This window comes from Bubalus bubalis, chromosome 5, assembly GCF_019923935.1.
Source record: "Bubalus bubalis isolate 160015118507 breed Murrah chromosome 5, NDDB_SH_1, whole genome shotgun sequence".
NCBI lineage: Eukaryota > Metazoa > Chordata > Mammalia > Artiodactyla > Bovidae > Bubalus > Bubalus bubalis.
In genome coordinates this window covers 82,065,632-82,091,596 of record NC_059161.1, presented here as the reverse complement: position 1 = coordinate 82,091,596, position 25,965 = coordinate 82,065,632, and the positions used below count along the sequence as shown (strand labels likewise).

Sequence of the window (25,965 nt, the reverse complement as noted above, 5' to 3'; positions counted from 1 at the left end):
CATCTGGTGGTGAAAGAGGTGGAGTGGGATCCAAGGGGTGAGGTTTATTTGTAGAAGCAAGGTCATTAAGAAGGTAAGACGGAATAGAATCCACAGTGTAGGTAGAAAGAAGGGTCTCTGAAACAGTGTGGCCTAAAATACGGCTCTAAGTGTGAGTGGCACGGAGGAATGAAGGTCCTGAGAAAGAGGCAAGGCTGTGTGGCCATGATTAAGAAAGTGAGCATACTAGGGAAGTGCAGGAGAACGACCAGGCAGTGCTCACTAACCATGTGAATTTGTGCTCATGAATTTTAAGTGAAACTAGTCCCTGTGTGATGTAATTTCTCCTCCATTCACTTGCCCAGCATTCAACCACTCAGGTGCATGCTTGGTGCAAGCGGTTTTAATTCGGCCTGAGTTTTACCATGTGTCTAGCATGGAGCTAGGGTAAAGGAAGGGACACGTTGCTGAATGGCTATCATGATGGATATGGAATGTGAGCAGAGTTAGAAAAGAGAGATCTGAGAGAGTTAGATATGAGAGAGTGGGAATACTAGACTAAGTCAGTTGGAAGCATACTAGGTGGGTTACATAAAATCTCCATTAGTGAGTAATGCAGCTGTCACTGACGACAGTGTCAAGAATGTGACCGTGGGAGTGGGTGCCTAAAGTGACGTGTTCCCCAGGATCCCATTTTTCCATTTCTTCCTCTTCTTTTATTTTCAGGTCTTGGATGATTTCAATCAGAGTCACAGCTTTAATTATTACCTATAACTTCCAAATATACCTCTCTGGTCCACACCTGTCTTCTGAAATCAGGACTGATATAGCCCACTGTCTACTTGACAGTCTGTGTCCCAAGTCACCTCTAACTCAGCATTATTCAGTGTTGAATATATTCCTTCATTAATATATTCAAAAAATTATCGAAAGCATACCTGGGCTAGAATCTGGGGGATCAAAAGTAACCAAGACATTACCCTTAATGGGCCTATTTACTGTCTTTCCTTTGTCCCTGCATAACTAGCATTGATGTCATCCAGTCACTCAAGCCAGAATCTAGGAAGTGATTAGTCTGAAGTCAGGTTTCCTAGAACCTGAGATGAAGATTCTTGTAAAAGTGATTTACTAAGGGAGTATTCTCAGCAGAAGGAATGAGGGAAGCAGGCTAGGGGAGGGGAGGAAGGCTAGATAAGGATGAGATCTTAGTTAGAGATTAGTTTAGTCTGGTCTCACCAGGAGCTTGGAACATGGATTGTACAAAAGAGTTGGTTCCCCTGGAGATAAGAAGTTTGGCCAGTGTGGGTTTGTTTGTTTTCTATTGATGTATATTGATTTACATTGTTTCCAGTGTACAGCAGAGTGATTCAGTTATATATGCATGTCTATTTTTTTTAGATTCTTTTCCTAGGTTATTACAAGATATTGAATATAGTTCCCTGTGCTAAACAGCAGGTCCTTGTTTATTTTATACAAGTAGTCTTTATCTGTTAATCCCAAATTTCCAATTTATCCCTCCCTCACTTTCCTCTTTGATAACCATAAGTTTGTTTTCTATGTCTGTGAGTCTATTTCTGCTCTGAATGAATTCATTTATGTCATTTTTTTTAGATTCCAGTAATAAGTGATATATGACATTTGTCTTTGTCTGACTTATATCATTTAGTATGATAATCTCTAGATCCATCCATGTTGCTACAAATTGAATTATTTCATTCTTTTTATGCCTGAGTAATATTCCATTGTGTGTGTTATGTGTGTATGTATATGGATACATGACACATACTCTTTATCTAGTCATTATTTAGGCTGCTTCCATGCATTGACTGTTGTAAACTGTGTTATAGTGCTGCTATAAACACCGGGGTGCATACATCTTTATAAATTACAGTTTTCATCTTTTCCAGATATATGCCCAAGAATAGGATTGCTGGATCAGATAGTAACCCTGTTTTTAGTTTTTTAAGGAACCTCGATACTATTCTCCACAGTGGCTGCATCATCACATTCCCACCAACAGTGTAGGAAGGTTCCCTTTTCTCCACACCCCCTCCAGCATTTATTATTTGTAGACTTTTTGTTGATGGCCATTATGACCTGTGTGAGGTAGTACCTCATTGTAGTTTTGATTTGCATTTCTCTAATAATTACCAATGCAGTCTATGGGGTCACAAAACGATGGACATGACCTAACAACTGAACAACAACAAATAATTAGCTATATTGAGCATCTCTTCGTGTGCTTGTTGACCATCTGTACGTCTTCTTTGGAGAAATGTCTGTTTAGGTCTTCTACTCATTTTTTGCTTTGATTTTTTGTTTTGTCATTGAGCTGTATAAGTAGTTTGGATATTTTAGAAATTAGGCCTTTGTTGGTCACATGCTTGCAAATATCTTCCCCCATTCTGTAGGTTGTATTTCCATTTTCTTTATTGTTTCCTTTCCTGAGAAAGCTTTTAAGGTTTATTAGGTCCCACTTATTTATTTTTTCTTTTGTTCCATTGCTTTAGGAGATATATCCAAAAAGATGTTGTTGCAATTTATGTCATAGAATATTCTGCCTATGTTTTCCTATAGGAGTTTTATAGTATCTGGTTTTACATTTAGATCTTTAAACCATTTTTATTTTTTTCTTTTTTTAATTTTATTTTATTTTTTAACTTTACAATATTGTATTGGTTTTGGCATATATCAACATGAATCTGCCACAGGTATACATGTGTTCCCCATCCTGAACCGTCCTCCCTCCTCCCTCCCTGTACCATCCCTCTGGGTCATCCCAGTGCACCAGCCCCAAGCATCCAGTATCGTGCCTCGAACCTGGACTGGCAACTCGTTTCATACATGATATTATACATGTTTCAATGCCATTTTCCCAAATCATCCCACCCTCACCTTCTCCCACAGAGTCCAAAAGACTGTTCTATACATCAGTGTCTCTTTTGCTGTCTCATATACAGGGTTATTGTTACCATCTTTCTAAATTCCATATATATGCGTTAGTATACTGTATTGGTGTTTTTCTTTCTGGTTTACTTCACTCTGTATAATAGGTTCCAGTTTCATCCACCTCATTAGAACTGATTCAAATGTATTCTTTTTAATGGCTGAGTAATACTCCATTGTGTATATGTACCACTGCTTTCTTATCCATTCATCTGCTGTTGGACATCTAGGTTGCTTCCATGTCCTGGCTATTACAAACAGCGCTGCGATGAACATTGGGGTACATGTGTCTCTTTCAATTCTGGTTTCCTCAGTGTGTATGCCCAGTAGTGGGATTGCTGGGTCATAAGGCAGTTCTATTTCCAGTTTTTTAAGGAATCTCCACACTGTTCTCCATAGTGGCTGTACTAGTTTGCATTCCCACTGACAGTGTAAGAGGGTTCCCTTTACTCCACACCCTCTCCAGCATTTATTACTTGTAGACTTTTGGATCGCAGCCATTCTGACTGGTGTGAAATGGTACCTCATAGTGGTTTTGATTTGCATTTCTCTGATAATGAGTGATGTTGAGCATCTTTTCATGTGTTTGTTAGCCATCTGTATGTCTTCTTTGAAGAAATGTCTATTTAGTTCTTTGGCCCATTTTTTGATTGGGTCATTTATGTTTCTGGAATTGAGCTGTAGGAGTTGCTTGTATATTTTGAGATTAGTTGTTTGTCAGTTGCTTCATTTGCTATTATTTTCTCCCATTCTGAAGCCTGTCTTTTCACCTTGCTTATAGTTTCCTTTGTTGTGCAGAAGCTTTTAAGTTTAATTAGGCCCCATTTGTTTATTTTTGCTTTTATTTCCAATATTCTGGGAGGTGGGTTATAGAGGATCCTGCTGTGATATATGTCAGAGAGTGTTTTGCCTATGTTCTCCTCTAGGAGTTTTGTAGTTTCTGGTCTTACCTTTAGATCTTTAATCCATTTTGAGTTTATTTTTGTGTATGGTGTTAGAAAGTGTTCTAGTTTCATTCTTTTACAAGTCGTTGACCAGTTTTCCCAGCACCACTTGTTAAAGAGATTGTCTTTAATCCATTGTATATTCTTGCCTCCTTTGTCAAAGAGAAGGTGTCCATAGGTGCGTGGATTTATCTCTGGGCTTTCTATTTTGTTCCATTGATCTATATTTCTGTCTTTGTGCCAGTACCATACTGTCTTGATGACTGTGGCTTTGTAGTAGAGCCTGAAGTCAGGCAGGTTGATTCCTCCAGTTCCATTCTTCTTTCTCAAGATTGCTTTGGCTATTTGAGGTTTTTTGTATTTCCACACAAATTGTGAAATTATTTGTTCTAGCTCTGTGAAGAATACCATTGGTAGCTTGATAGGGATTGCATTGAATCTATAAATTGCCTTGGGTCGTATACTCATTTTCACTATATTGATTCTTCCAATCCATGAACATGGTATATTTCTCCATCTATTAGTGTCCTCTTTGATTTCTTTCACCAGTGTTTTATAGTTTTCTATATATAGGTCTTTCGGAGAAGGCAATGGCACCCCACTCCAGTACTCTTGCCTGGAAAATCCCATGGACGGAGGAGCCTGGTAGGCTGCAGTCCATGGGGTCGCGAAGAGTCCGACACGACTGAGCGACTTCACTTTCATTTTTCACTTTCATGCATTGGAGAAGGAAATGGAAACCCACTCCAGTGTTCTTGCCTGGAGAATCCCAGGGACGGGGGAGCCTGGTGGGCTGCCGTCTGTGGAGTCACACAGAGTCGGACATGACTGAAGTGACTTAGCATAGCATAGCATATATAGGTCTTTAGTTTCTTTAGGTACATGTATTCGTAAGTATTTTATTCTTTTCATTGCAATGGTGAATGGAATTGTTTCCTTAATTTCTCTTTCTATTTTCTCATTATTATTGTATAGGAATGCAAGGGATTTCTGGGTGTTGATTTTATATCCTGCAACTTTACTATATTCATTGATTAGTTCTAGTAATTTTCTGGTGGAGTCTTTAGGGTTTTCTATGTAGAGGATCATGTCATCTGCAGCCACCATCACCCTAATACCAAAACCTGACAAAGATGCCACAAAAAAGGAAAACTACAGGCCAATATCACTGATGAACATAGATACAAAAATCCTTAACAAAATTCTAGCAATCAGAATCCAACAATGCATTAAAAAGATCATATACCATGACCCAGGGATGCAAGGATTCTTCAATATCTGCAAATCAATCAATATAATACACCACATTAACAAATTGAAAAATAAAAACCATATGATTATCTCAATAGATGCAGAGAAAGCCTTTGACAAAATTCAACATCCATTTATGATAAAAACTCTCCAGAAAGCAGGAATAGAAGGAACATACCTCAACATAATAAAAGCTATATATGACAAACCCACAGCAAACATTATCCTCAATGGTGAAAAATTGAAAGCATTTCCCCTAAAGTCAGAAACAAGACAAGGGTGCCCACTTTCACCATTATTATTCAACATGGTTTTGGAAGTTTTGGCCACAGCAATCAGAGCAGAAAAAGAAATAAAAGGAATCCAAATCGGAAAAGAAGTAAACCATTTTTAATTTTTGTATATAGTGATAGAGAATCTTTTAATTTCGGTCTTTTACCTGTAGCTGTCTAGTTTTCCTAGCACCATTTATTGAAGAGGCTATCTTTTATCCATTGTATATTATTGCCTCCTTTGTCATAGATTAACTGATCATAAATGTATGGGTTTATTTCTGGGCTTTCTATCGTTCCACTGATTTATATGTCTGTTTTTGTGCCAGTTCCATACTGCCTTAGTTACAGTAGCTTCATAGGGAGTATGATTCCTCCAGCCCCATTCTTCTTTCTCAAGATTGTTTTGGCTATTTGGAGACTTTTGTGTTTCCATGCAAATTTTAAAAATTCTTTTTTCTAGTTCTGTCAAAACACTATTAGTAACTTATAGGAATTGCATTGAATTGGTAGATTGCCTTGGGTAATATGGTAATTTTAACAATGTTCATTCTTCCAATCTAAGAACATGGTATATCTCTCCATCTGTTTGTGTGATCTTCAATTCTTTCAATATTGTCTTATAGTTTTTTGAGTATAGTTCTTTTGCCTCCTTAGGTAGGTTTATTCCTAGGTATTTTATTCTTTTTGATGTAATAGTAAATATGATTGTTTCCTTAATTTTTTTCTTATATTTCATTGTTAGTATATAGAAATGCAACAGATTTCTGTATATTAATTTCATATCCTGAAACTTTACCAAATTCATTGATGAGCTCTAGTTTACCGGTAGCATGTTTAGGATTTCCTATGTATAGCATCATGTCGTCTACAAACAGTGACAGTTTTACTTCTTTCCAATTTGGAATCTTTTATTTCTTTCTTTTTTTTTTCTGATTGCTGTGGCTAGGGCTTCTAAAACTATGTTGAATAAATGTGACAAGAGTGAGCATCCTTGTCTTGTTTCTGATCTTAGAGGGAATGCTTCCAGCTTTTCACCATTTAGTATGATGTTAGCTGGGGGGTTGTCATGTATGCCCCTTATGCCACTGAGGTTTCTTTCACTTTCTGGAAAGTTTTTATCATAGATGAATGTTGAATCTTATCAAAAGCTCCTTCTGCATCTATTGGGATGATCATATGGTTTTTATTCTTCAATTTGTTAATGCAGTATATCACATTGATTGATTTGAATGTATTGAAAAATTCTTGTATCCTTGGTATAAATCTAACTTGATGGTGGAATATTGTTGGAGCTGGTTTGCTAGTACTTTGTTGAGGATATTTGCATATAAGTTCATCAGTGATATTGGCCTGTAGTTTTGTTTTTTTGTGTGTGATATCTTGGTCTGGTTTTGGTATCAGGGTGATGGTGGCCTCATAGAATGAGTTCAGAAGTGTTCCTTCCTCTGTAATTTTTTGGAACAGTTTCAGAAGGATAGGTCTTAACTCTTCCTTAAATGTTTGGTAGAATTTACTGGTGAAGCCATTTGGTCCTGGACTTTGATTTATTGGAAGCTTTAAAATTCCTGATTTAATTTCAGTAGTTGTAATTGGTCTATTCATGCCTTCTGTTTCTTCCTCATTCAGTCTTGAGAGATGGTACCTTTCTAAGAATTTTTTCTAGGTTTTCCATTTTATTTGCATATCAGTTCAGTTCAGTTCAGTTCAGTCGCTCAGTCATGTCCGACTCTTCGCGACCCCATGAATCACAGCACGCCAGGCCTCCCTGTCCATCACCAACTCCCGGAGTTCACTCAGACCCATGTCCATCGAGTCAGTGATGCCATCGAGCCATCTCATCCTCTGTCATCCCCTTCTCCTCCTGCCCCCAATCCCTCCCAGCATCAGAGTCTTTTCCAATGAGTCAACTCTTCGCATGAGGTGGCCAAAGTACTGGAGTTTCAGCTTTAGCATCATTCCCTCCAAAGAAATCCTGGGGCTGATCTCCTTCAGAATGGACTGGTTGGATCTCCTTGCAGTCCAAGGGACTCTCAAGAGTCTTCTCCAACACCACAGTTCAAAAGCATCAATTCTTTGGCACTCAGCTTACTTTATAGTCCAACTCTCACATCCATACATGACTACTGGAAAAATCATAGCTTTGACTAGATGGACCTTTGTTGGCAAAGTAATGTCTCTGCTTTTTAATATGATATGTAGGTTGGTCATAACTTTCCTTCCAAGGAATAAGTGTCTTTTAATTTCATGGCTGCAGTCACCATCTGTAGTGATTTTGGAGCCCAGAAAAATAAAGCCTGACACTGTTTCCCCATCTATTTCCCATGAAGTGATGGGCCCAGATGCCATGATCTTCGTTTTCTGAATGTTGAGCTTTAAACCAACCTTTCACTCTCCTCTTTCATTTTCATCAAAAGGCTCTTTAGTTCTTCTTCACGTTCTGCCATAAGGGTGGTGTCATCTGCATATCTGAGGTTATTGATATTTCCCCCAGCAATCTTGATTCCAGCTTGTGCTTCTTCCAGCCCAGCGTTTCTCATGATGTACTCTGCATATAAGTTAAATAAGCAGGCTGACAATATACAGCCTTGACGTACTCCTTTTCCTATTTGGAACCAGTCTGTTGTTCCGTGTCCAGTTCTAACTGTTGCTTCCTGACCTGCATACAGGTTTCTCAAGAGGCAGGTCAGGTGGCCTGGTATTCCCATCTCTTTCAGAATTTTCCAGAGTTTGTTGTGATCCACACAGTCAAAGGGTTTGGCATAGTCAATAAAGCAAAAATAGATGTTTTTCTGGAACTCTCTTGCTTTTTGAATGATCCAGCATATGTTGGCAATTTAATCTCTGGTTCCTCTGCCTTTTCTAAAACCAACTTGAACATCTGGAAGTTCACGTATTGCTGAAGCCTGGCTTGGAGAATTTTGAACAGTAGTTTGAGCATTCTTTGGCATTGCCTTTCTTTGGGATTGGAATGAAAACTGACCTTTTCCAGTCCTGTGGCCACTGCTGAGTTTTCCAAATTTTCTGGCATATTGAGTACAGCACTTTCACATCATCATCTTTCAGGATTTGAAATAGCTCAACTGGAATTCCATCACCTCCACTAGCTTTGTTCGTAGTGATGCTTCCTAAGGCCCACTTGACTTCACATTCCAGGATGTCTGGCTCTAGGTGAGTGTAAGTGATCACACCATCGTGATTATCTGGGTTGTGAAGATCTTTTTTGTATAGTTCTTCTGTGTATTCTTGCCACCTTTTCTTAATATCTTCCACCTCTGTTAGGTCCATACCATTTCTGTCCTTTATTGAGCCCATCTTTGCATGAAATATTCCCTTGGTATCTCTAATTTTCTTGCAGAGATCTCTAGTTCTTCCCATTCTATTGTTTTCCTCTATTTCTTTGCATTAATCGCTGAGGAAGGCTTTCTTATCTCTCCTTGCTATTCTTTGGAACTCTGCATTCAAATGGGTATATCTTTCCTTTTCTCCTTTGCTTTTCACTTTCCTTCTTTTCACAGCTATTTGTAAGGCCTCCTCAGACAGCCATTTTGCTTTTCGCATTTCTTTTTCTTGGGGATGGTCTTGATTCATGTCTCCTGTACAATGTCATGAACCTCTGTCCATAGTTCATCAGGCACTCTGTCTATCATATCTAGTCCCTTAAATTTATTTCTCACTTCCACTGTATAATCATAAGGGATTTGATTTAGGTCATACCTGTATGGTCTAGTAGTTTTCCCTACTGTCTTCAATTTAAGTCTGAATTTGGCAATAAGGAGTTCATGATCTGAGCCACAGTCAGCTCCCGGTCTTGTTTATGCTGACTGTATAGAGCTTCTCCATCTTTGGCTGCAAAGAATATAATCAATATGATTTCGATGTTGACCATCTGGTGATGTCCATGTGTAGAGTCTTCTTTTGTGTTGTTGGAGGATTGTATTACTGTCAATTTCTCCTTTTATGTCTGTTAACATCTGCCTTATATATTGAGATGCTTCTATGTTGGGTGCATATGTATTAACAGTTGTTATATCTTCTTTGATTAATCCTTTGATCATTATGTAGTGTCCTTTGTCTCTTGTAATAGTCTTTATTTTAAAGTCTATTTTGTCTGATAAAAGTATTGCAACTCTGGATTTCTTTTGAGTTCCTTTTGTATTAAATATCTTCTTCCATCCCCCCACTTTTAGTTTGTATGTGTCTCCAGATCCGAAATGAGTCTCTTATAGGCAGCAGTATGCCAGTCTTTTGATCTTGGATCTTTTGATCCATTCAGACAGTCTGTGTGTTTGGTTGGAACATTTAGTTCATTTATATTTAAGGTGATTATTGATATTGATACTCATTGCCATTTTGTTAGTTGTTTGGATATGTTTTTATAGGTCTTTTATTTCCTTTATTTTTTGTGATTTGATGATTATCTTTACTAGTATGACTGGATTCCTTTTTCTTTTTTGTATGTATTGTTATCATAGATTTTTCATTTGTAGTTACAATGAGGTTTTAATATAGCAGTCTATATATATAGTTATATATATATATTAGCAGTCCTTACATATAGTTATATATATATAAATGTTTTAAGTTGCTAATCTCTAATTTGAAACACATTTAAAATGCCTTGCATTTGTACTCTCCTTCCCTCACAGTTACTGTATTTTTATTATCATTTTTATATCTAATTGTTTTGTGTATCTCTTAACTGCTTATTTTAGAAATATACGATTTTACTACTTTTGTCCTTTAACCTCCCTGATTTCCTACCTTTACTTTATCTTTTCCTTTACTAGTGAGATTTTTCTTTCCATAATTTTCTTGTTTCTAGTTGTGGCCTTTTTCGCCTAAAGAAGTTCCTTTAATATTTGTAAAGGTGCTTTGGTGGTACTGAATTCTCTTAGCTTCTATTTGTCTACAAAGTTTTTTATCTCTCCATCAAATCTGAATGAGAGCCGTGCTGGGCAGAGTATTCTTGGTTGTAGGTTTTTCCCTTTCATTACTTTAAATATATCTTGCCACTCCCTTCCAAACTGCAGAGTTTCTGCTGCAAAATCAGCTCATAACCTTTTGGCAATTTCCTTGCATTTTATTTGTTGCTTTTCCCTTACTGATTTTAGTGTTCTCTCTTTAATTTTTTCATTTTGATTACTATGTGTCTTAGTGTGTTACTCTGTGGGTTAAGCCTGTTTGGGAGTCTCTGTACTTCCTGGATATGGGTAGCTATTTCCTTTCCCAGGTTTGGGAGGTTTTCAGCTATTATCTCTTCAGATATCTTCTTGGGTCCCTTTTGTCTCTTCTCCTTCTGGGACTTAAGGCAAATATTAGTGTACTTGATATTGTCCCAGAAGTCTGTTAAACTGTCCTCATTTCTTTTTATTCTGTTTTCTGTTCAACAGCAGTGATTTCCATTACTCTGTCTTCCAGGTCAGTGATCCATTCTTGTGAATCATTTATTCTGTTGTTTATTGCTTGTAGTATATTTTTTCATTTGAGTTATTGTATTACTCATCTCTGCTTGGTTGTTACTTATAGTTTCTAACTCTTAATTTCTAATTTCTCACTCTGTGTATCCATTTTTCTCCAGAGTTCTTTGAGCATCTTTATGATCATTACTCTTAACTCTTTCTTGGGTAGATTGCGTATCTCCACATCACTTAGTTCTTCTTATAAAGATTTATCTTGTTCCTTCATTTGGAATATACTCCTCTGGCAGCTCATTTTGTCTAAGTCGCTATCTGTATTTTTATGCATACAGTAGGTCAGTTAACATTGCTTGACCTTGGAGAAGGCGTTGTATTGCGTCCAAGCAGTACACTCCCCTGTTGTCACCCAAGCTAGAGGTTCCCCCTGAGAGGGCTGCTTGCGTCCTTCTCTTGTGGCAGGGTGTGTGGGTGTGCAGGAAGCTTGGTCGGTCCCTAGTCTGGTTGGTTGCCAGACCCTGTCTTGTGTAGACTTTGCTGGCTGCTGTTCAGTGGGGCGTGGTCGTGAAGTGCCTGGTTATGGAGCCTAGGGAGGCTGGGGCTAGTGCTGGCTCACTGGTGGGCAGGATCAGGGTCCCAAAGACGGAGGCTCTTGCCCACTCACTGGCAGTTAAGCCAGATCCTGGGGTTAGTGCCTGCCTACTGTCAGGCAGACCTGGTTCCTGGAGTCTGGCTGCAGGGCCCAGGGATCCCAGAGCTCATCTCAGATCATTGTCGGGGAGGCAGTTCATGATACCGTTGAGTATGGGGACTAAGGTGTCTGGAGGTTGTGTTAACCTGCTAGTGGTCAGGGCCAGGGCCAGTTAGTCCCAGGAAGGTCTGGCGTGCCTTACAGGATTATAGTTTTCTTGCTTCTGGTGTCTGCTCCCTGGTGGGTGAGGCTGGTCTAGAGGGTTGTGCAGGCTCTCTAGAAAGAGAGGCTGATGCCTGCCCACTGGTAGGTAGAGCTGGGTCTTGGCCCTCTGGTGGTCCAGGCCCTTCTAGATGTATCCACAGGTGGCTGTGTGTCCTTTAGTCTTGAGGAAGCTTGTCTGCTGACGGGTAGGGCTGTGTTCCCCCCAGTTAGTTGTTTGGCCTGAAGTGTCCCAGCACTGCCACATTCAGGCTGTCAGGTGGGGCCAGGTCTTGGCGCTAATGATCCAAGATGTCAGCTGCCAAGAGCGTTCGTGCAGTTGAATGTTTCCCAATATGTCTGACACTGGTGTCTTTGTTCCCAGGGTGAGCTGCAGCCATTCCCTGCCTCTCCAGGAGATTCTCCAAGGCCAACAGGTAGACCTGGCCCAGGCTCCTATCAAAGTACTGCTCTTGCCCTGGGTCCTTGTGCACATGAGATTTTGTGTGAGCCCTTTAAGAGTGAAGTCTTTTTCCCCTAGTCTTGTGGGGCTCCTGCAATTAAGCCCTGATGGCCTCCAAAGCCGAATGCTCTGGAGGCTCCTCTTCCCAGTGCTGTAACCTGGGCTGGGGAGCTCGGTGTGGCGCTCAGGACTCTCTCTGCTGTGGGCGAACCTCTGCAGTTTAAGTATTCTCCCATGTGTGAGCCGCCTCCCTGGGGGGTGTGAGATTTCACTTTATCACGGATCCACTCTTCCTACCTGTACTGTTGTGGCTCCTTCTTCTGTCGTTCATTGTAAATCTTTCCTGATAGATTCCAGTCTTTTTCTGTGATGGTTGCTCTGCAGACAGTTGTGATTCTGATATGCCTGTGAGAGGAGGTGAGCTCAGGGCCTGTCTACTCCACCATCTTCCCCGCTGGTGTTTTGTACCCCCATGTCGATCAGTCACTGCCCCTGACAAGAGGGGGGATTGCAACTTCCCAGGTGAGGCAGGAGGCTTCAGTTCAGCCACAGGCAGATCTCCAGAGAAGGGGCCACCTGTGAGCTGTTAGCAGCCAAAACCCAGGGCAGCTGGAAGATAGACATGCCAGCCTGGTCACGGGGTCCAGGTAGACATGGGAAGCATCCATTACGGTCCCCTGCTTGAACCACTCAGATCTGTGTTCTCTTCACATTGTTCATTCCATTCAGGCCTAGCTTCTCCAAGATTCTGACTGGTCATAATTTCTGGGAAAACTTACAGGAGGAGGGTCACTGGAACAACCTGTAGCCCTTGATGCCATCTCGAGGACTTAACTGACACTCATAGTCTCCTCACCCACTCTAGGTTCCCTTCCCCACCCCAACCGACACTCCTGTTGGTCCCGATGGCTGGCCTTGTGGGGTAAGCCCCTGGTTCCAGTGCCCTTAGCAGGATGTGGTTTGGCACCTGTACTTAAAACTGGGCATGAGAGCACCGAAAGAGCCCCTCTGTGGATTACCTGAGTCCCAGACGTATTCTTCACTGCCCCCGTGTAGTAACGGTCTCACCCCGATGATGCTTGGGGTCAGGTGCCTCTGCCAGTATCGCACCTCTTTTCTGTGCCTCCAGCCTGTCAGCATGAAGAGTCCTGTGACTAGATGCTGCCAAAGCTTTAAGTTTGCGGAGACTCCACGGTCTCACTTGGTGAGAGGCTTTCCTTCTCTGACACCAAAGACCTGTCAACCAACAGAGCCTAAAGACAGAGAGAGAAGGTACAAATTCTCCAAGAGGGTGAACAGAGAGTGAAGCCATTCCTACGTCCTCCCTTCTGTTCCTAGATCACTGTTACAAACACAGTAGCCTGTGACAGCCATTGGTTTAAAGTCCACACAAAATCCTGAAGAATGGCTGCCAGGCTCACAGGATATGGTTGACAAGCTGATGCCTCAGCTGTGCCTTCACGAAGCTGATGAGGTTATCACCCTCTGCAGACAAATATGCCATATGTGGTAGAACCAATAGACACCTGATCATGCCCTGACTGCCATACTTCTCTGCTGTAAACTAGGTTTGTTTATTATTAATCAGGATCTCAGGTCAATCAATCAGTTACTCTGTGAGCCCTTAGACAGTGGTGCTGGCCAAGGCCCTGCAGGCAGGAGATGCAGACTGTAAGATACACGTCAGTTCTGGTAAGGATGGCATATTGCCCTTTCTGCCCTTTCCAAGGATTGAGGGACCTGATGTAATCTGTTTGCCACCTGGAGTCTGGCTGATCTCCTTGAGGGATGGTGCCATATCAGGGGCTCAGCTTTGGTCTCTATTGAAAGCCGATCAGACATTCAACAGGAACAGTAGCTAGATGAACCTGGATAAAGGGAGATAGTGTTAGTGGACCCATGCATAATTCTATTGGAATAGCCAAGTCAGAGGCTAGGTCAAGTCATCCTGTCTGCTTCTTAGATGCTCTGTCTCAACCAGGGCTCACAAGCACAACAGGGACTGTCTTGCAAATAGTATAAAATGTTCTGCTGCAGATGGCATGGCTTAAGGGATTGTAATACAGCTTTCCCTTTGAAACGTGCCAGAGGCTTCACAAAGAGCCTACCACAGTTTTTCTCTACCACAACTTATAGTATGAAATCTGCTAAGTCATTTCACCCAAGTAGCAAGACAGCTTGTGCCCCACTCCCAACTGACTGTAGAGCCCTTTCTTGCTCTGGGCCCGTCTTAAAAACAAACAAAACAGCCGTCTGTGTCACATAATAAATGATTCAGATTATTCCTCCCCAGAGTGGAACATTCTGCCTCCAAAACTTGAAGAGACCTACCAAGCTTTATGCTTCTTTCATAGTGATAAGAAGTACAAGGTACATTAATTTGTGCTTAAAAAGATGTCCTGACATGCTCCATATCTCCAGACACCTACAAACAGAGTGTCAAGCCCTGAATTGCTTCTGGGGTTTCCCTCTTAACTGTCTGAAGTACCTCTGTCTTTCCAAGCCTTCAGCATGCTTACCAATTCTTGCTCATCATGTCTTAGCATGATGCTCGTGTTACTGTATCTGCAGTCTTTGGAATGTCCAGCTGATCCAGGCTCCTCCAGAGTGTGTCATGACAGCACCGTTAGCATAAAACTTCATGTTGGGGCGAGAACATGGATGTCGTCTGTCCCAGAAGAATGCTAGCTACTTCTGACCTTCCTCCTTACTGAGTATTAAAAAGAATGTATTTGCCCGATCAACAGCAGTGTCCCATGCCCCCTAGACTGTCATATTCTCTTTGAGTGAAGACATGGTACCTGGCCCAGCAGCTGCTCTGGGGCTGCCCCGTGAGCTGGCTGCTCGCCCCCGCCCCCGCCCTAGTCCATACACCTCTGCCAAAGACCAGGCTTGCGGACAGTGTTCCGATCGTGGACTCTTCTTAGGCTTTATAAAAATCCCATTCTTCCAATAAAACAAAAGTTGAAGAAGAGTCTGGGGGTGCTGCAGAACTAAAAACCAAAAGTAAAAATTTCCCCAACTTATTTTTTTAATTAACCTAAAACATTAATTTTGAACGAAGCACTGTAAAATTATCTATCATTGCTCTTTATTCCTCAGTCACACATTTGTGTGTGTGTGTGTGTGTGTGTGTAAATAAGTGCTAGACAGGTCACAGGTAACTGAGCACTTCCACACCATGTGAAGGGTGCAGCCCGGCACTCATCACTGAGGTGATCTCAGCTGCAACTGGACAGACAATATTTACCCTCCTACCAAACATCATGTTTTTATCCCGCCTCACCTGGCTCACTGCATGCAGCCATGAGCCCCCTTTTTAAGCCAGTTTTTGAATTTGTTCCTTGAGGACTTCATTAGCAGTGACTACATTACACTGGTGTGGAGAGTTCAGCTTAAGATATATTTTTCATTAAGAGCTGCAGTGTTTGACAGTTTGTCAGGGGTGACGCATACCAAGAAACACGAAGATTGTAAAAGACCTTGTGTTCCTCATCTAACTTTTTCTTCTTTCTTTAGTCTCCCCCAGATATATCCTTCCCAGCTTCTTTGGCCACACAGCATTTCCTTCTGGAGGAGGAGAAGCGAGCAAAAGAACTTGAAAAACTTCTAAATACACATATTGATGAACTGCAAAGACACACAGGATTTACTCTTAATAAATACACCAAGCTAAAACAAAATAGACACATGTGAGCTTTTAAATGTTTTTATTTGCTTCCCCCACCCCAGGAAAACAAAGCTCTCGCAAAATATTTACAAAGCTGATTAATGAAACTGAGAAATTTTGTTCTGTTTTCTTGAGTAAATCATTTCTGTAAGGCAGCTAGAAAATAGTAAGTATTTTGTTTGATAAAGCTCTTTGTATTTCTATATTAACATAATAAATTGTTCAGCTACAGAGTTACTATAAAATAAACATGACTACTTCAAAAGAGACTTGTTCCCTCCAGTTTAAGGAATTGTTTGGAATTAAATATGCAGCTTTTTCCCACTTTAATATGTACGGAAACCCATTTCCTCTGTAACAACACATGATGAGGGAAGGGGCTGCACTATATTCTAAGAATAAACACATGAAGTGCAGCTCCATTGTACTAGGTTTGAAAGTTCAAGGATTTTTTTTTTAATGAAAAATATTAAGTATTTTAAACTATGTAAATATCCTAAAATTTCTTTTAGAAAAAAAAAACCATAGAGCTTACTGTTTCTGCATTCATCTTTGTAATGTCTTTCTGTTTTAATGCAAAAAGATGTGGAACATACTGTGTGCATGCTTAAAACATGTGCCAAAGATTAATGCTTCATGTACTAATTACTTCATGGATATAAAATAGAAAGCATCATTGTTACTTTCTCCTTTGTAATACCTCTGTTTTAATATAATAAAGAAATGAGACATTCTTTGGACTTAAAATGCAAATGCCAAGTCTGTATAGAAGAGTAATAACATGGTAGTGAACAATAAAACTCAAGTTACAAATAAACAAGAGTGATAATCCATTTTTCTTTCTTTAAAAATGACATTTATATAAAGATTATGAAAAATCCCTGTGTCATTATTCCAGGTAAGCCCTACAGCTTTTATAGTGTTATTTTTCTCTTTGAAGAAACTGAATCTCCACATGCAGAGAGATAAGTCACGATGTCCTTTAGATGAGTGTCATTGCCATGGGAAATGAAGAGCCCTGTTCACTTCAGTGACACAGCCACGTGGATTTGTAGAGCTCTTGATATTTGCAAAAAGGCTTCACAGAGAATTATTTATTTCTACCCAGAACAAGCCTGGGAAGTCAGCAAGGCTAGTATCCTTGTTCCTAGGACTCAAGCTGTTAAGAACTTACTAGAATCATGGTGAGGAAGAGAGAAACGCCAGCCTCTGACTACCGGCTCTGGCTTTTACCGCTTTCCAGCATTGCCTCTTGTGAGCACGCAGGTGGTGAGTAGCACTGCGGCCACAGAAACCACGTTTCATGACAGAACATCGGTGGGGACAAAGTTCCACGTGAGGAAAACAATCCAAGTTATCATTCCTTAAACTACTTAGTGATGTCTATCCTGGACACAAAGGATATTTTTCAGTGTTATCTTTAGAAGATGGGAAACATTATCTTTAGAAGATGCAAAGAAAATTTGTGTTTAGAAAAAGAACAGTCCATGGACAAATTCTAAAACCTTTATATCCCTAATGCAAATACAAACAATGCAAAAATTTAAAACATGCTACATCTGAATGCCACTTCATTCTCTTCAGGGTTAACACATGATTGGAAATTGCATGTGGAAACAAAGATCTAGATGACAATTATCTTAAAATTTAACCGAGTCAAGGGGCTTCCAGTGTGGCTCAGTGGTAAAAAATCTGCCTGCAGTGCAGGAGTCTCAGGATTTGATCCCTGGGTTGGAAAGATCCCCTGGAGAAGGAAACCGCAACCTGCTCCAGCATTCTTTCCTGGGAAGCCCCATGGACAGAGGAGCCCACAGTCTAGGGGGTCACAAGAGAGTTGGACACAACTGAGCGCGCACACACACACACACACACAACAGAGTCAAGAGAGCATGAACGTGGAGCATGTCCAGGACTGACCGTGCACTTGCCTCTCTGGATCATTTTGTCAAGTCCACAACCAAACTTCTTTCTTTGCCTTTGTTCTTTGTTTTTTTATTGGCGTATAGTTGCTTTGCAAAGCAAGCTTCTTTTAAATCACTATTTCAGCTTTCCTCTTCATACCCAGTTTCTTAAAACAGTGGTTTTCAATGGGTTTTGCTTAACAGCAGGATTCAACACTCAAAAGAAATCATAGGCTGAGGCCCAACACATATATGGTTGAGATAAAAAGCAAGCAGCTCTGGTTGAACATTGAAAGGAGAAGAGTGAGGCCTGCCTGCTGCTCCTCCCCTCCCCTCCCCTTCCCTCCCTCTCCCCCCCTCCCCAGATCCAGGAGGCCACAAACAATTGCCCCAGGTGTTGCTGTGGGAGGGAGTGAACAAAAAGCAGAGGTCCTGTTATTACATCAGCAAAGAGTGGTTATAACCTCCTTTGTAGGACACTGACAAAATTCTGTAAAGCAATTATCCTTCAATTAAAAAATAAAAAAAGGAAAAGGCTAAACCAATATAAAAATAAAGAAGTCTATTTAGCCCATGATTGAGCTGCAACATGATGGAGGGAGGAGGAGGAGGGCCACAGGTCATCTGAAGAATACCCATCAGGCCATCTAACGCTGGGAATCACTTTCAAGAGGAGGTGGGACTTGAGTTAACTTTGGCCTGGTAATGGCCCAGATATATATTTTTACGTCTTAACTGATTGTTAAGACTCACGTCAGACTCTTTGTGACCCCATGGACTGTAGCCCGTCAGGTTCTTCTGTCCATGGGATTCTCCAGGCAAGGATACTGGAGTGGGTTGCCACTTCCTTCTCCAGGGGACCTTCCCGACCCAGGAATCAAACCTGTGTCTCCTGCATTGCAGGTGGATTCTTTACCACTGAGCCATCTGGGAAGCCCTTACTTTTAATTATCCAGGAGCAAACTGGTTTGAGAATTGAGCAAATTTGAGGGAGTGGGGGCTGCTGGGAAAACACAGATAACGCCCACGTTTCCGTTAACATGATAGCCAACTCTGGATCATGTCCCCAGCACTGCTCCGGCTCAGCGGAGGACACAGTCCTGAGATGCTACCGTCCGCTGTGGGAGAGCATCTCTTGGCACCTCGCTCCCTAAACAGAGGCCTGCCCTGCAGAGGGTTTGTCTGGATCCCTGCGCTGTCTCAGCCATGGTTAACCTGACTCCGTGCTGTGGGGTTATCCTCTCCCAATCCCATTCGCTCAGGGAATGTACATTTCCTCCTTACACATGTGCCTCCTGTCTCTGCAACTGGCCTGAAAGCTCCTGGAAAAGAGGAGCAAAGGGCTTCTCTGCCTCCTCTGTGCACCCAGCACAGGTCTTGGTCATGGCAGGTATTTGAGAAGTAGTGATTAATGGGTGCAATGAATCCAGACATGGGAATGCAAAGGCAAAAAGCAGAGGAAGTTTGAGGCAGTTTAGATACAAGACAAACTCCTAGCCACATCAGACTATCAGCTACAGGAAAGAGCACAACACTGAATTTGTCTGAATGCTGGTGGATGTGGGAGATTTGACTCATACCCACCCTCGCGCAGGACCAGCTGAGCGTCTACATACTCCTTTTACACGTGTTAACTAATGTCTAATAGGAATCCAATGAAGAACAAAAGGAACCATTAGAATCCTGGGAATGTGAGAGGGATTTGGGCCCAGCTAGCACCTGAAACTGTCTCACTCTCTAACCCGTAGCCTGGAGCATCACCCAGAGCTGAACCCTAAAGGATAAACCATTCCAAACTGACGAAAGGCTCTTCCACAGAGAGGATGCACTGTGGCCTAAGGATGGTAATGGATGGATGATGGGCTGAGGGAAAAGCCTGAGGCAACATGAACTTCAGGGACTCCCAAGGCAGGCGTGAGGCAGAAGCACTGGCCTGAGTCACAGAAACCCAGTGAGCAGTGTTGAGAGGCTCCCCACCACACATCACCATCCTCCAACACAAGTCATGAGGGGTCGCAGCAGATCATACAGCTCAGCAACAACAACAACAAACCACAAACAGTGCAATCAAAAACAAGCAGAAGACCTAAATAGAATTTCTCCAAAGAAGACATACAAATGACCAACAGGCACGTGAAAAGATGCTCAACATCAGAGATTATTAGAGAAATGCAAATCAAAACCACGATGAGGTATCACCTCACACCTGTCAGAATGGCCATCATTTAAAAATCTACAAATATACTGGAGAAGCTGTGGAGAAACAGAAAGCCTCCTACACTGTAAGTGGGAGGGTAAATTGGTCAGCCACTATACAGAAAAGTATGGAGGTTCCTTAAAAAACGAAAAATAGAGTTATCATATGATTCAGCAGCCTTTCTTCTGGGCATATATACAGAAAAGACAAGACAAAAACTCTTAATTCAGAAGATATAGGCACTTCAGTGTTCATAGCAGCGCTGTACTAGCCAAGACATGGAAGCAACCTAAATGTTCATCAAAAATGAATGGACAAAAAGATGTGTTTTATACACACACACACACACACATACACACACATATACACACAATGGAATACTATTCAGTCATAAAAAAGAAAGAATGCCATTTGCAGTAACGTGTTTGAACCTAGAGATTATCATACTAAGTGAAGTAAGTCAGAGAAAGACAAATACCGTATCATTTTTATGTGGAACCTAAAAATATGATACAAATAAACTTATTTACAAAACAAAAAAGACTCACAGACATGGAAAACAAACACATGGTTACCAAAAGGGAAGGCAGTGGAGGAATACATTAGTTTGGGATTAACAGATACGCACTATTGTAAATAAATAGGAACCGACTGTGTATCATAGGGAACTGAATTCAGTATCTTGCAATAACCTAGGGAAGAATCTGAGACTAAGATAACAATCAGCTATGTGTGTGTGGGTGTGTGCTCAGTCACTCAGTTGGGTCTGACTCTTTGCAACCCTAGGGGCTGCAGCCCACCAAAATCAACTGTACGTCACTCAAGACAGAATTTGACAGCTCGTCAAGAGAGGGGTCATAGTCACAGTCTTGTGATGAGGAGAAACATGAGTCAGGGCCAGTCAGCCAATTGCTGTTATGCTGAGCAACAATCTCATTGCAGAGCAGAACTGCCAGGTACCCTGGAAGAGCAGGCCTCAAACAGCAACAGTTTCAGCAGGACCGAGTATAGAACAAAGAAGATGCTCCGAACCACCTAGCCGGCCCCACGAGCAGACTAGGAATTCTTAAGTCTTAAAGGGTCCCGGGACGTTTGGCCACGTTAGATGCGCTGGACACAGGGGATTCGCCATGCCACAACCCCATGACCTTAACGAACCTTCCATTTCCTTTCCTGTAGAACAGGCATCATACTACCACCTGTCAGAGAACTGTTATGAGATTAATTCTTAAAGAAGGCCGGTACACAGAGTCTGGAAGAGTGAGTGTTAGTCAGTCAGTCATGTCCAACTCTCTGCTACCCCATGGACTGTAGCCCTCCAGGCTCCTCTGTCCATGGGATTCTCCAGGCTACAAGGGTGAGTACTCAGTAAATGCTAGTTGTGAGCATTTACCATCCTTGGCCTCTTGGGGCATCAGCTCTGAGCTCAGAAGATGAAATAAGGCTATCATTTATTGAGGACCATGTGCCAACCTCTCTAATATAAGCTCATTTTACTCATTACCAGTTCTATTAATAATTTACATACCATAAAATTCATCCATTTCAAGGCTACAACTCAATGACTTTTACTAAATTTATGAAGTCGTGCAAACATCGCCACAACCCAGTGTTAGAACATTCCCATCACCTCTCAGAAGATCCCTAGTGCCCACATGCCGTCACCCCTTCCAGGCCCAGCCCAGGCAGCCACTAAACTACTTTCTGTCTGTATGATTTACCTGGACATTTCATATAAGTGCACTCAGATACTCTGTGGGTTTTTACATCTGGGTTCTTTCATTTGGTATATTTTTGTGGTTCATATGGTATTGGTATTTTGTTCTTTTCATTGTCGTTGAGGAGTTGTATTCTGTTGTATTAACAAACCATGTTTTCTTTAACCACTGTTTCACTAGCTGATGGCCATTTGAGTTGTTTCCAGTTTGGGGCTGTTATGAATGAAGCTATTAAGAACATTTACATACAGGCCTGTGTGACAGTATGTCTTGTTTTTATTGAGTACATTCCTATGAGTAGAATTTCTGATTCACATGGTAAATGTATATTTAACTTTTAAGAGAAATTCTATCAAACTGTTTCCCTAAGTAGCTACACCATTTTCTTAACCAGCAAGTCTAAGGGTTCCAATTTCTCCTATCCTCTCTCATATTCTCTTTTTGGTGACAGCCATTTCACAAGTGTGTGAAGTAGTATTTCAGGCTAGTTTTAATTTGCATTTCCCTATGACTAACCGTGTGAGCATCTTTTGTGGGTTTATTGAGCATTCATACATCTTTTTTGGTGACACATTTTTTCAAACCTTTTGCCAAATTATAATCAATTCTCCTTTTACTGAGTTATAAGAATTCTTTATATATTTTGGATACAAGTCCTTTATCACATATATGATTTGCATATATTTTTTCCTAGTCTGTGGCTTCTGTTTTCATTTTCTTAATGGTTTCCTTTGAAGCACATAAGTTCTTAATTTTGATGTAGTACAATTCATCAATTTTTTCCATAAAGGATTGTGTTTTTGGTATCATATCTAAGAAATATTTGCCCCACTCAACATCACAAATATTTTCTCCTGCATTTTCTTCTAAAGGTTTTATAATTTTAGGTTTTACACCAGGTTTATGATCCATTTTGATTAAACATTTTTGTATAGTGTAAGGGTCTAGATTCATTTTTTTTTACATGCAGATGGATATCCCACTGTCTCAGCACCATTCTTTTCCCTATTGAATTGTCTTGGTACATTTTGCTGAAAAATCAACTGAATATAAAAATAAGGCCTTATTTCTAGACTCTTCTTTTCCATTGATCTATGTGTTTATTCTTATGCCAGCACCACATAGTCTTAATTATTGTTTTGTAGTATGTTTTGATATTGGGAAGTGTAAATCCTCCAGCTTATAAGATTGCTTTTGCTATTTTGGGCTTTCTATATTTCCAGGTAAGTTTTAGGATTAGCTTGCCAGCTTTTTAGTTTTTACCCCCTGCCTCCCCTGAAAAAAAAATCCTGCTGGAATTTTTGATAGGGATTAAAATGACAGTTCTCTCCAAATCAACCAGTATTGAATCTCAGTTTATGGAGAATTACCAGCTTAATAATTGAGTCATCCAATCAATCAGTGAATATAAAATACCTCTCCATTTATTTCCATGCATACTCAGTTGTGTCCCACTCTTTGTGACCCTATGGCTGTAGCCCGCCAGGCTCCTCTGTCCATGGGATTTCCCAGGCAAGAATACTGGATTGGGTTGCCACTTCCTCCTCCAGGGGAATCTTCCTGCCCAGGAATCAAACTTGCTTCTCCTGCGTCTCCTGCATTGGCAGGTGGATTCTTAACCGCTGCATCAGATTTTCTTTAGTTTCTCTTAGAAATACTGTACAGCTTTCAAGGTGTAAATCTTGAGTTCTTTTCTTTTTTTATATATCTAATTATTTTTTATTATTATTTTTTTTTACTTTACAATATTGTATTGGTTTTGACACACATCAACATGCATCCGCCACGGGTATACACGTGTTCCCCATCCTGAACCCCCTCCCACCTCCCTCCCTATACCATCCCTCTGGGTCATCCCAGTGCACCAGCCCCAAGCTTCCTGTATCCTGCATCGAACCTGGACTGGCGATTCGTTTCTTATATGATATTATACATGTTTTAATGCCATTCTCCCAAATCATCCCCCTCCCCTCTCCCACAGAGTCCAAAAGACTGTTCTATACATCTGTGTCTCTTTTGCTGTCTCGCATACAGGGTTGTCGTTACCATCCTTCTGAATTCCATATATATGCATTAGTATACTGTATTGGTGTTTTTCTTTCTGAGTTCTTTTCTTAAATTTATTCCTAAGCACTTTATTCTCTCTGATACTATTGTGAATGAAATTGTTTTAATTCTGTTATTGTATCATTCATTGCTATTGCATAGAAATACAGTCGATTTCTGTGCATTAATTTTACCATCTGTGACCCTGCTGAGCTTACTTACTCTGAGAGTGGTTTCTTAAAATTTTCTACATAAGCAGCTTATTGTCTTTAAATAAAGATAGCTTGTACTTCTTCCTTTCCATTCTGGATGCATTTTCTTTCTTTTTCTTACCTGATTGCCCTCGCTAGAAACTCCAGTACTCCAGCTTGAAGTAGTGAAAGCAAATTGTTTGCCTTGTTCCTGAACTTATGAAAAACATTTCAGCCTTTTACCATTAACCATGATGTTAGCTGTAGGGCTTTTTCTTTTTTTTTTTTATATGCTTTTTATTAGGTTAAGGAAGTTCCCATCTATTCCTGGTTTGTTGAAAGCTTTTATGATTGGACATTAGATTTTGTCAAATGCTTTTTTTATGTGTGTCTATTGAGGTGATCGTGTGGTTTTTGTTCTTTATTAATATAGTATACTGGGCTTCCCTGGTGGCTCAGTTGGTAAAGAATCTGCCTGCACTGTAGGAGACCTGGGTTCGATCCCTAGGTCGGGAAGATCCCCTGAAGAAGGGAAAGGCTACCCGCTCCAGTATTCTTGCCTAGAGAATTCCATGGACAGAGGAGCCCAGTAAGCTATAGTCCACAGGGTTATGAGAGCCAGACACAATTTAGCAACTGCTGCTGCTAAGTCACTTCAGTTGTGTCGGACTCTGTGAGACCCCACAGACGGCAGTCCACCAGGCTCCGCCGTCCCTGGGATTCCCCAGGCAAGAACACTGGAGTGGGTTGCCATTTCCTTCTCCAATGCATGAAAGTGAAAAGTGAAGGTGAAGTCGCTCAGTCGTGTCCAACTCTTAGCGACCCCATGGTCTGCAGTCTACCAGGCTCCTCCGTCCATAGGATTTTCCAGGCAAGAGTACTGGAGTGGGGTGCCATTGCCTTCTCCGAATTTAGCAACTAAACCACCACAATACAGTATACGATATAAACTTGCTTTTAGGATGAACCAATCTTGCATTCTCGGGATAAATTCTACTTGATCATGAAGTACTTTTTTCACATGTTTGCCGGATTCAGTTTCCTAACATTTTGTTGAGGATTTCTTTGTCTGTATTCATAAGCAACAATGGTTTACAGTTTTCTAGTCATATCTTTTCTGGCTTTGGTATCAGTTACATCATGAACAAACTGGGAAGTTTCCCTTACTTTTTCCGGTAGAGTTTGTAAAGGACTAGCACTGCTTCTTCAGTTATCTGATGGGAGGTCACTAGTGACGCTATCTAGGCCTGGGCTTTTTGTGGGAACATTTTAATTATTAATTCAATGTTTTTCCTTTTTACAGATCTATTCCAGTCTTCTATTTCTTCTTGAGTCAATTTTTTTGATTTTTATGTTCAATGTAATCTTTATAATCATCCCTCAAAGTAAGAAGGCTACTGCTGCTGCTGCTAAGTCACTTCAGTCATGTACAACTCTGTGCAACCCCATAGACGGCAGCCCACCAGGCTCCCCCATCCCTGGGATTCTCCAGGCAAGAACACTGGAGTGGGTTGCCATTTCCTTTTCCAATGCATGAAAGTGAAAGTGAAAGTGAAGTAGCTCAGTCGTGTCCAACTCTTCGCAACCCCATGGACTGTAGCCCACCAGGCTCCTCCGTCCATGGGATTTCCCAGGCAAGAGTACTGGAGTGGGTGCCATTGCCTTCTCCACAAAGTAAGAATAAGGCCTGCTTTATTTTGAAACTTAAAAGACTGAGTTATTTCTCTCAAGCTCAGATATCTGGAAAGTGACCAGTCAGTGGGAGTGCAAAGTCCATGCTGCTTCTACCAGGCCACACTGCCTCAAAACAGACATAGGGCTTCTTAAGGTTGCCCCTACCCACCAGGGTCACCACTGAAAACAACCTTATTTATTTGTGGAAGCCCTGGTCCATCCAAGTTTAGGGATTTTTTAGTCAAAGACTTGTGACTCCCTGGAGTTCAGTTGCTGGCAGTAGGGATGCTGCCCATAGTCTGGGTTCTCTTTCTTCAAAAGCCCCATCGAGGGTCTCCACCTCAGACGTTCTACCCAGCGTGACACTGTCAGGTAAACTCAAGGCTCCAATGCTTTGGTCACCT

The 25,965-nt window shown here is 41.1% G+C and overlaps 1 protein-coding gene across 8 annotated transcripts in view; it reads left to right on the top strand.

The window, feature by feature from the left end:
- DEUP1 (deuterosome assembly protein 1) overlaps window positions 1-16,651 on the top strand; it is a 141,045-nt gene extending 124,394 nt beyond the window's left edge. For 6 of the 8 annotated variants that reach the window (XM_044943363.2, XM_044943366.2, XM_044943367.2 and 3 more), the window contains one exon: window positions 15,684-16,651. In XM_044943363.2, coding sequence (XP_044799298.1) covers window positions 15,684-15,860 — 177 coding nt within the window. In that variant the 3' untranslated portion in view covers window positions 15,861-16,651. Of the gene's footprint in view, window positions 1-12,086; window positions 12,139-15,683 lie in introns of all 8 variants that reach the window. The other 2 variants (XM_044943369.2, XM_044943362.2) reach the window with 1 other exon arrangement.
- Window positions 16,652-25,965: the final 9,314 nt, after the last annotated feature.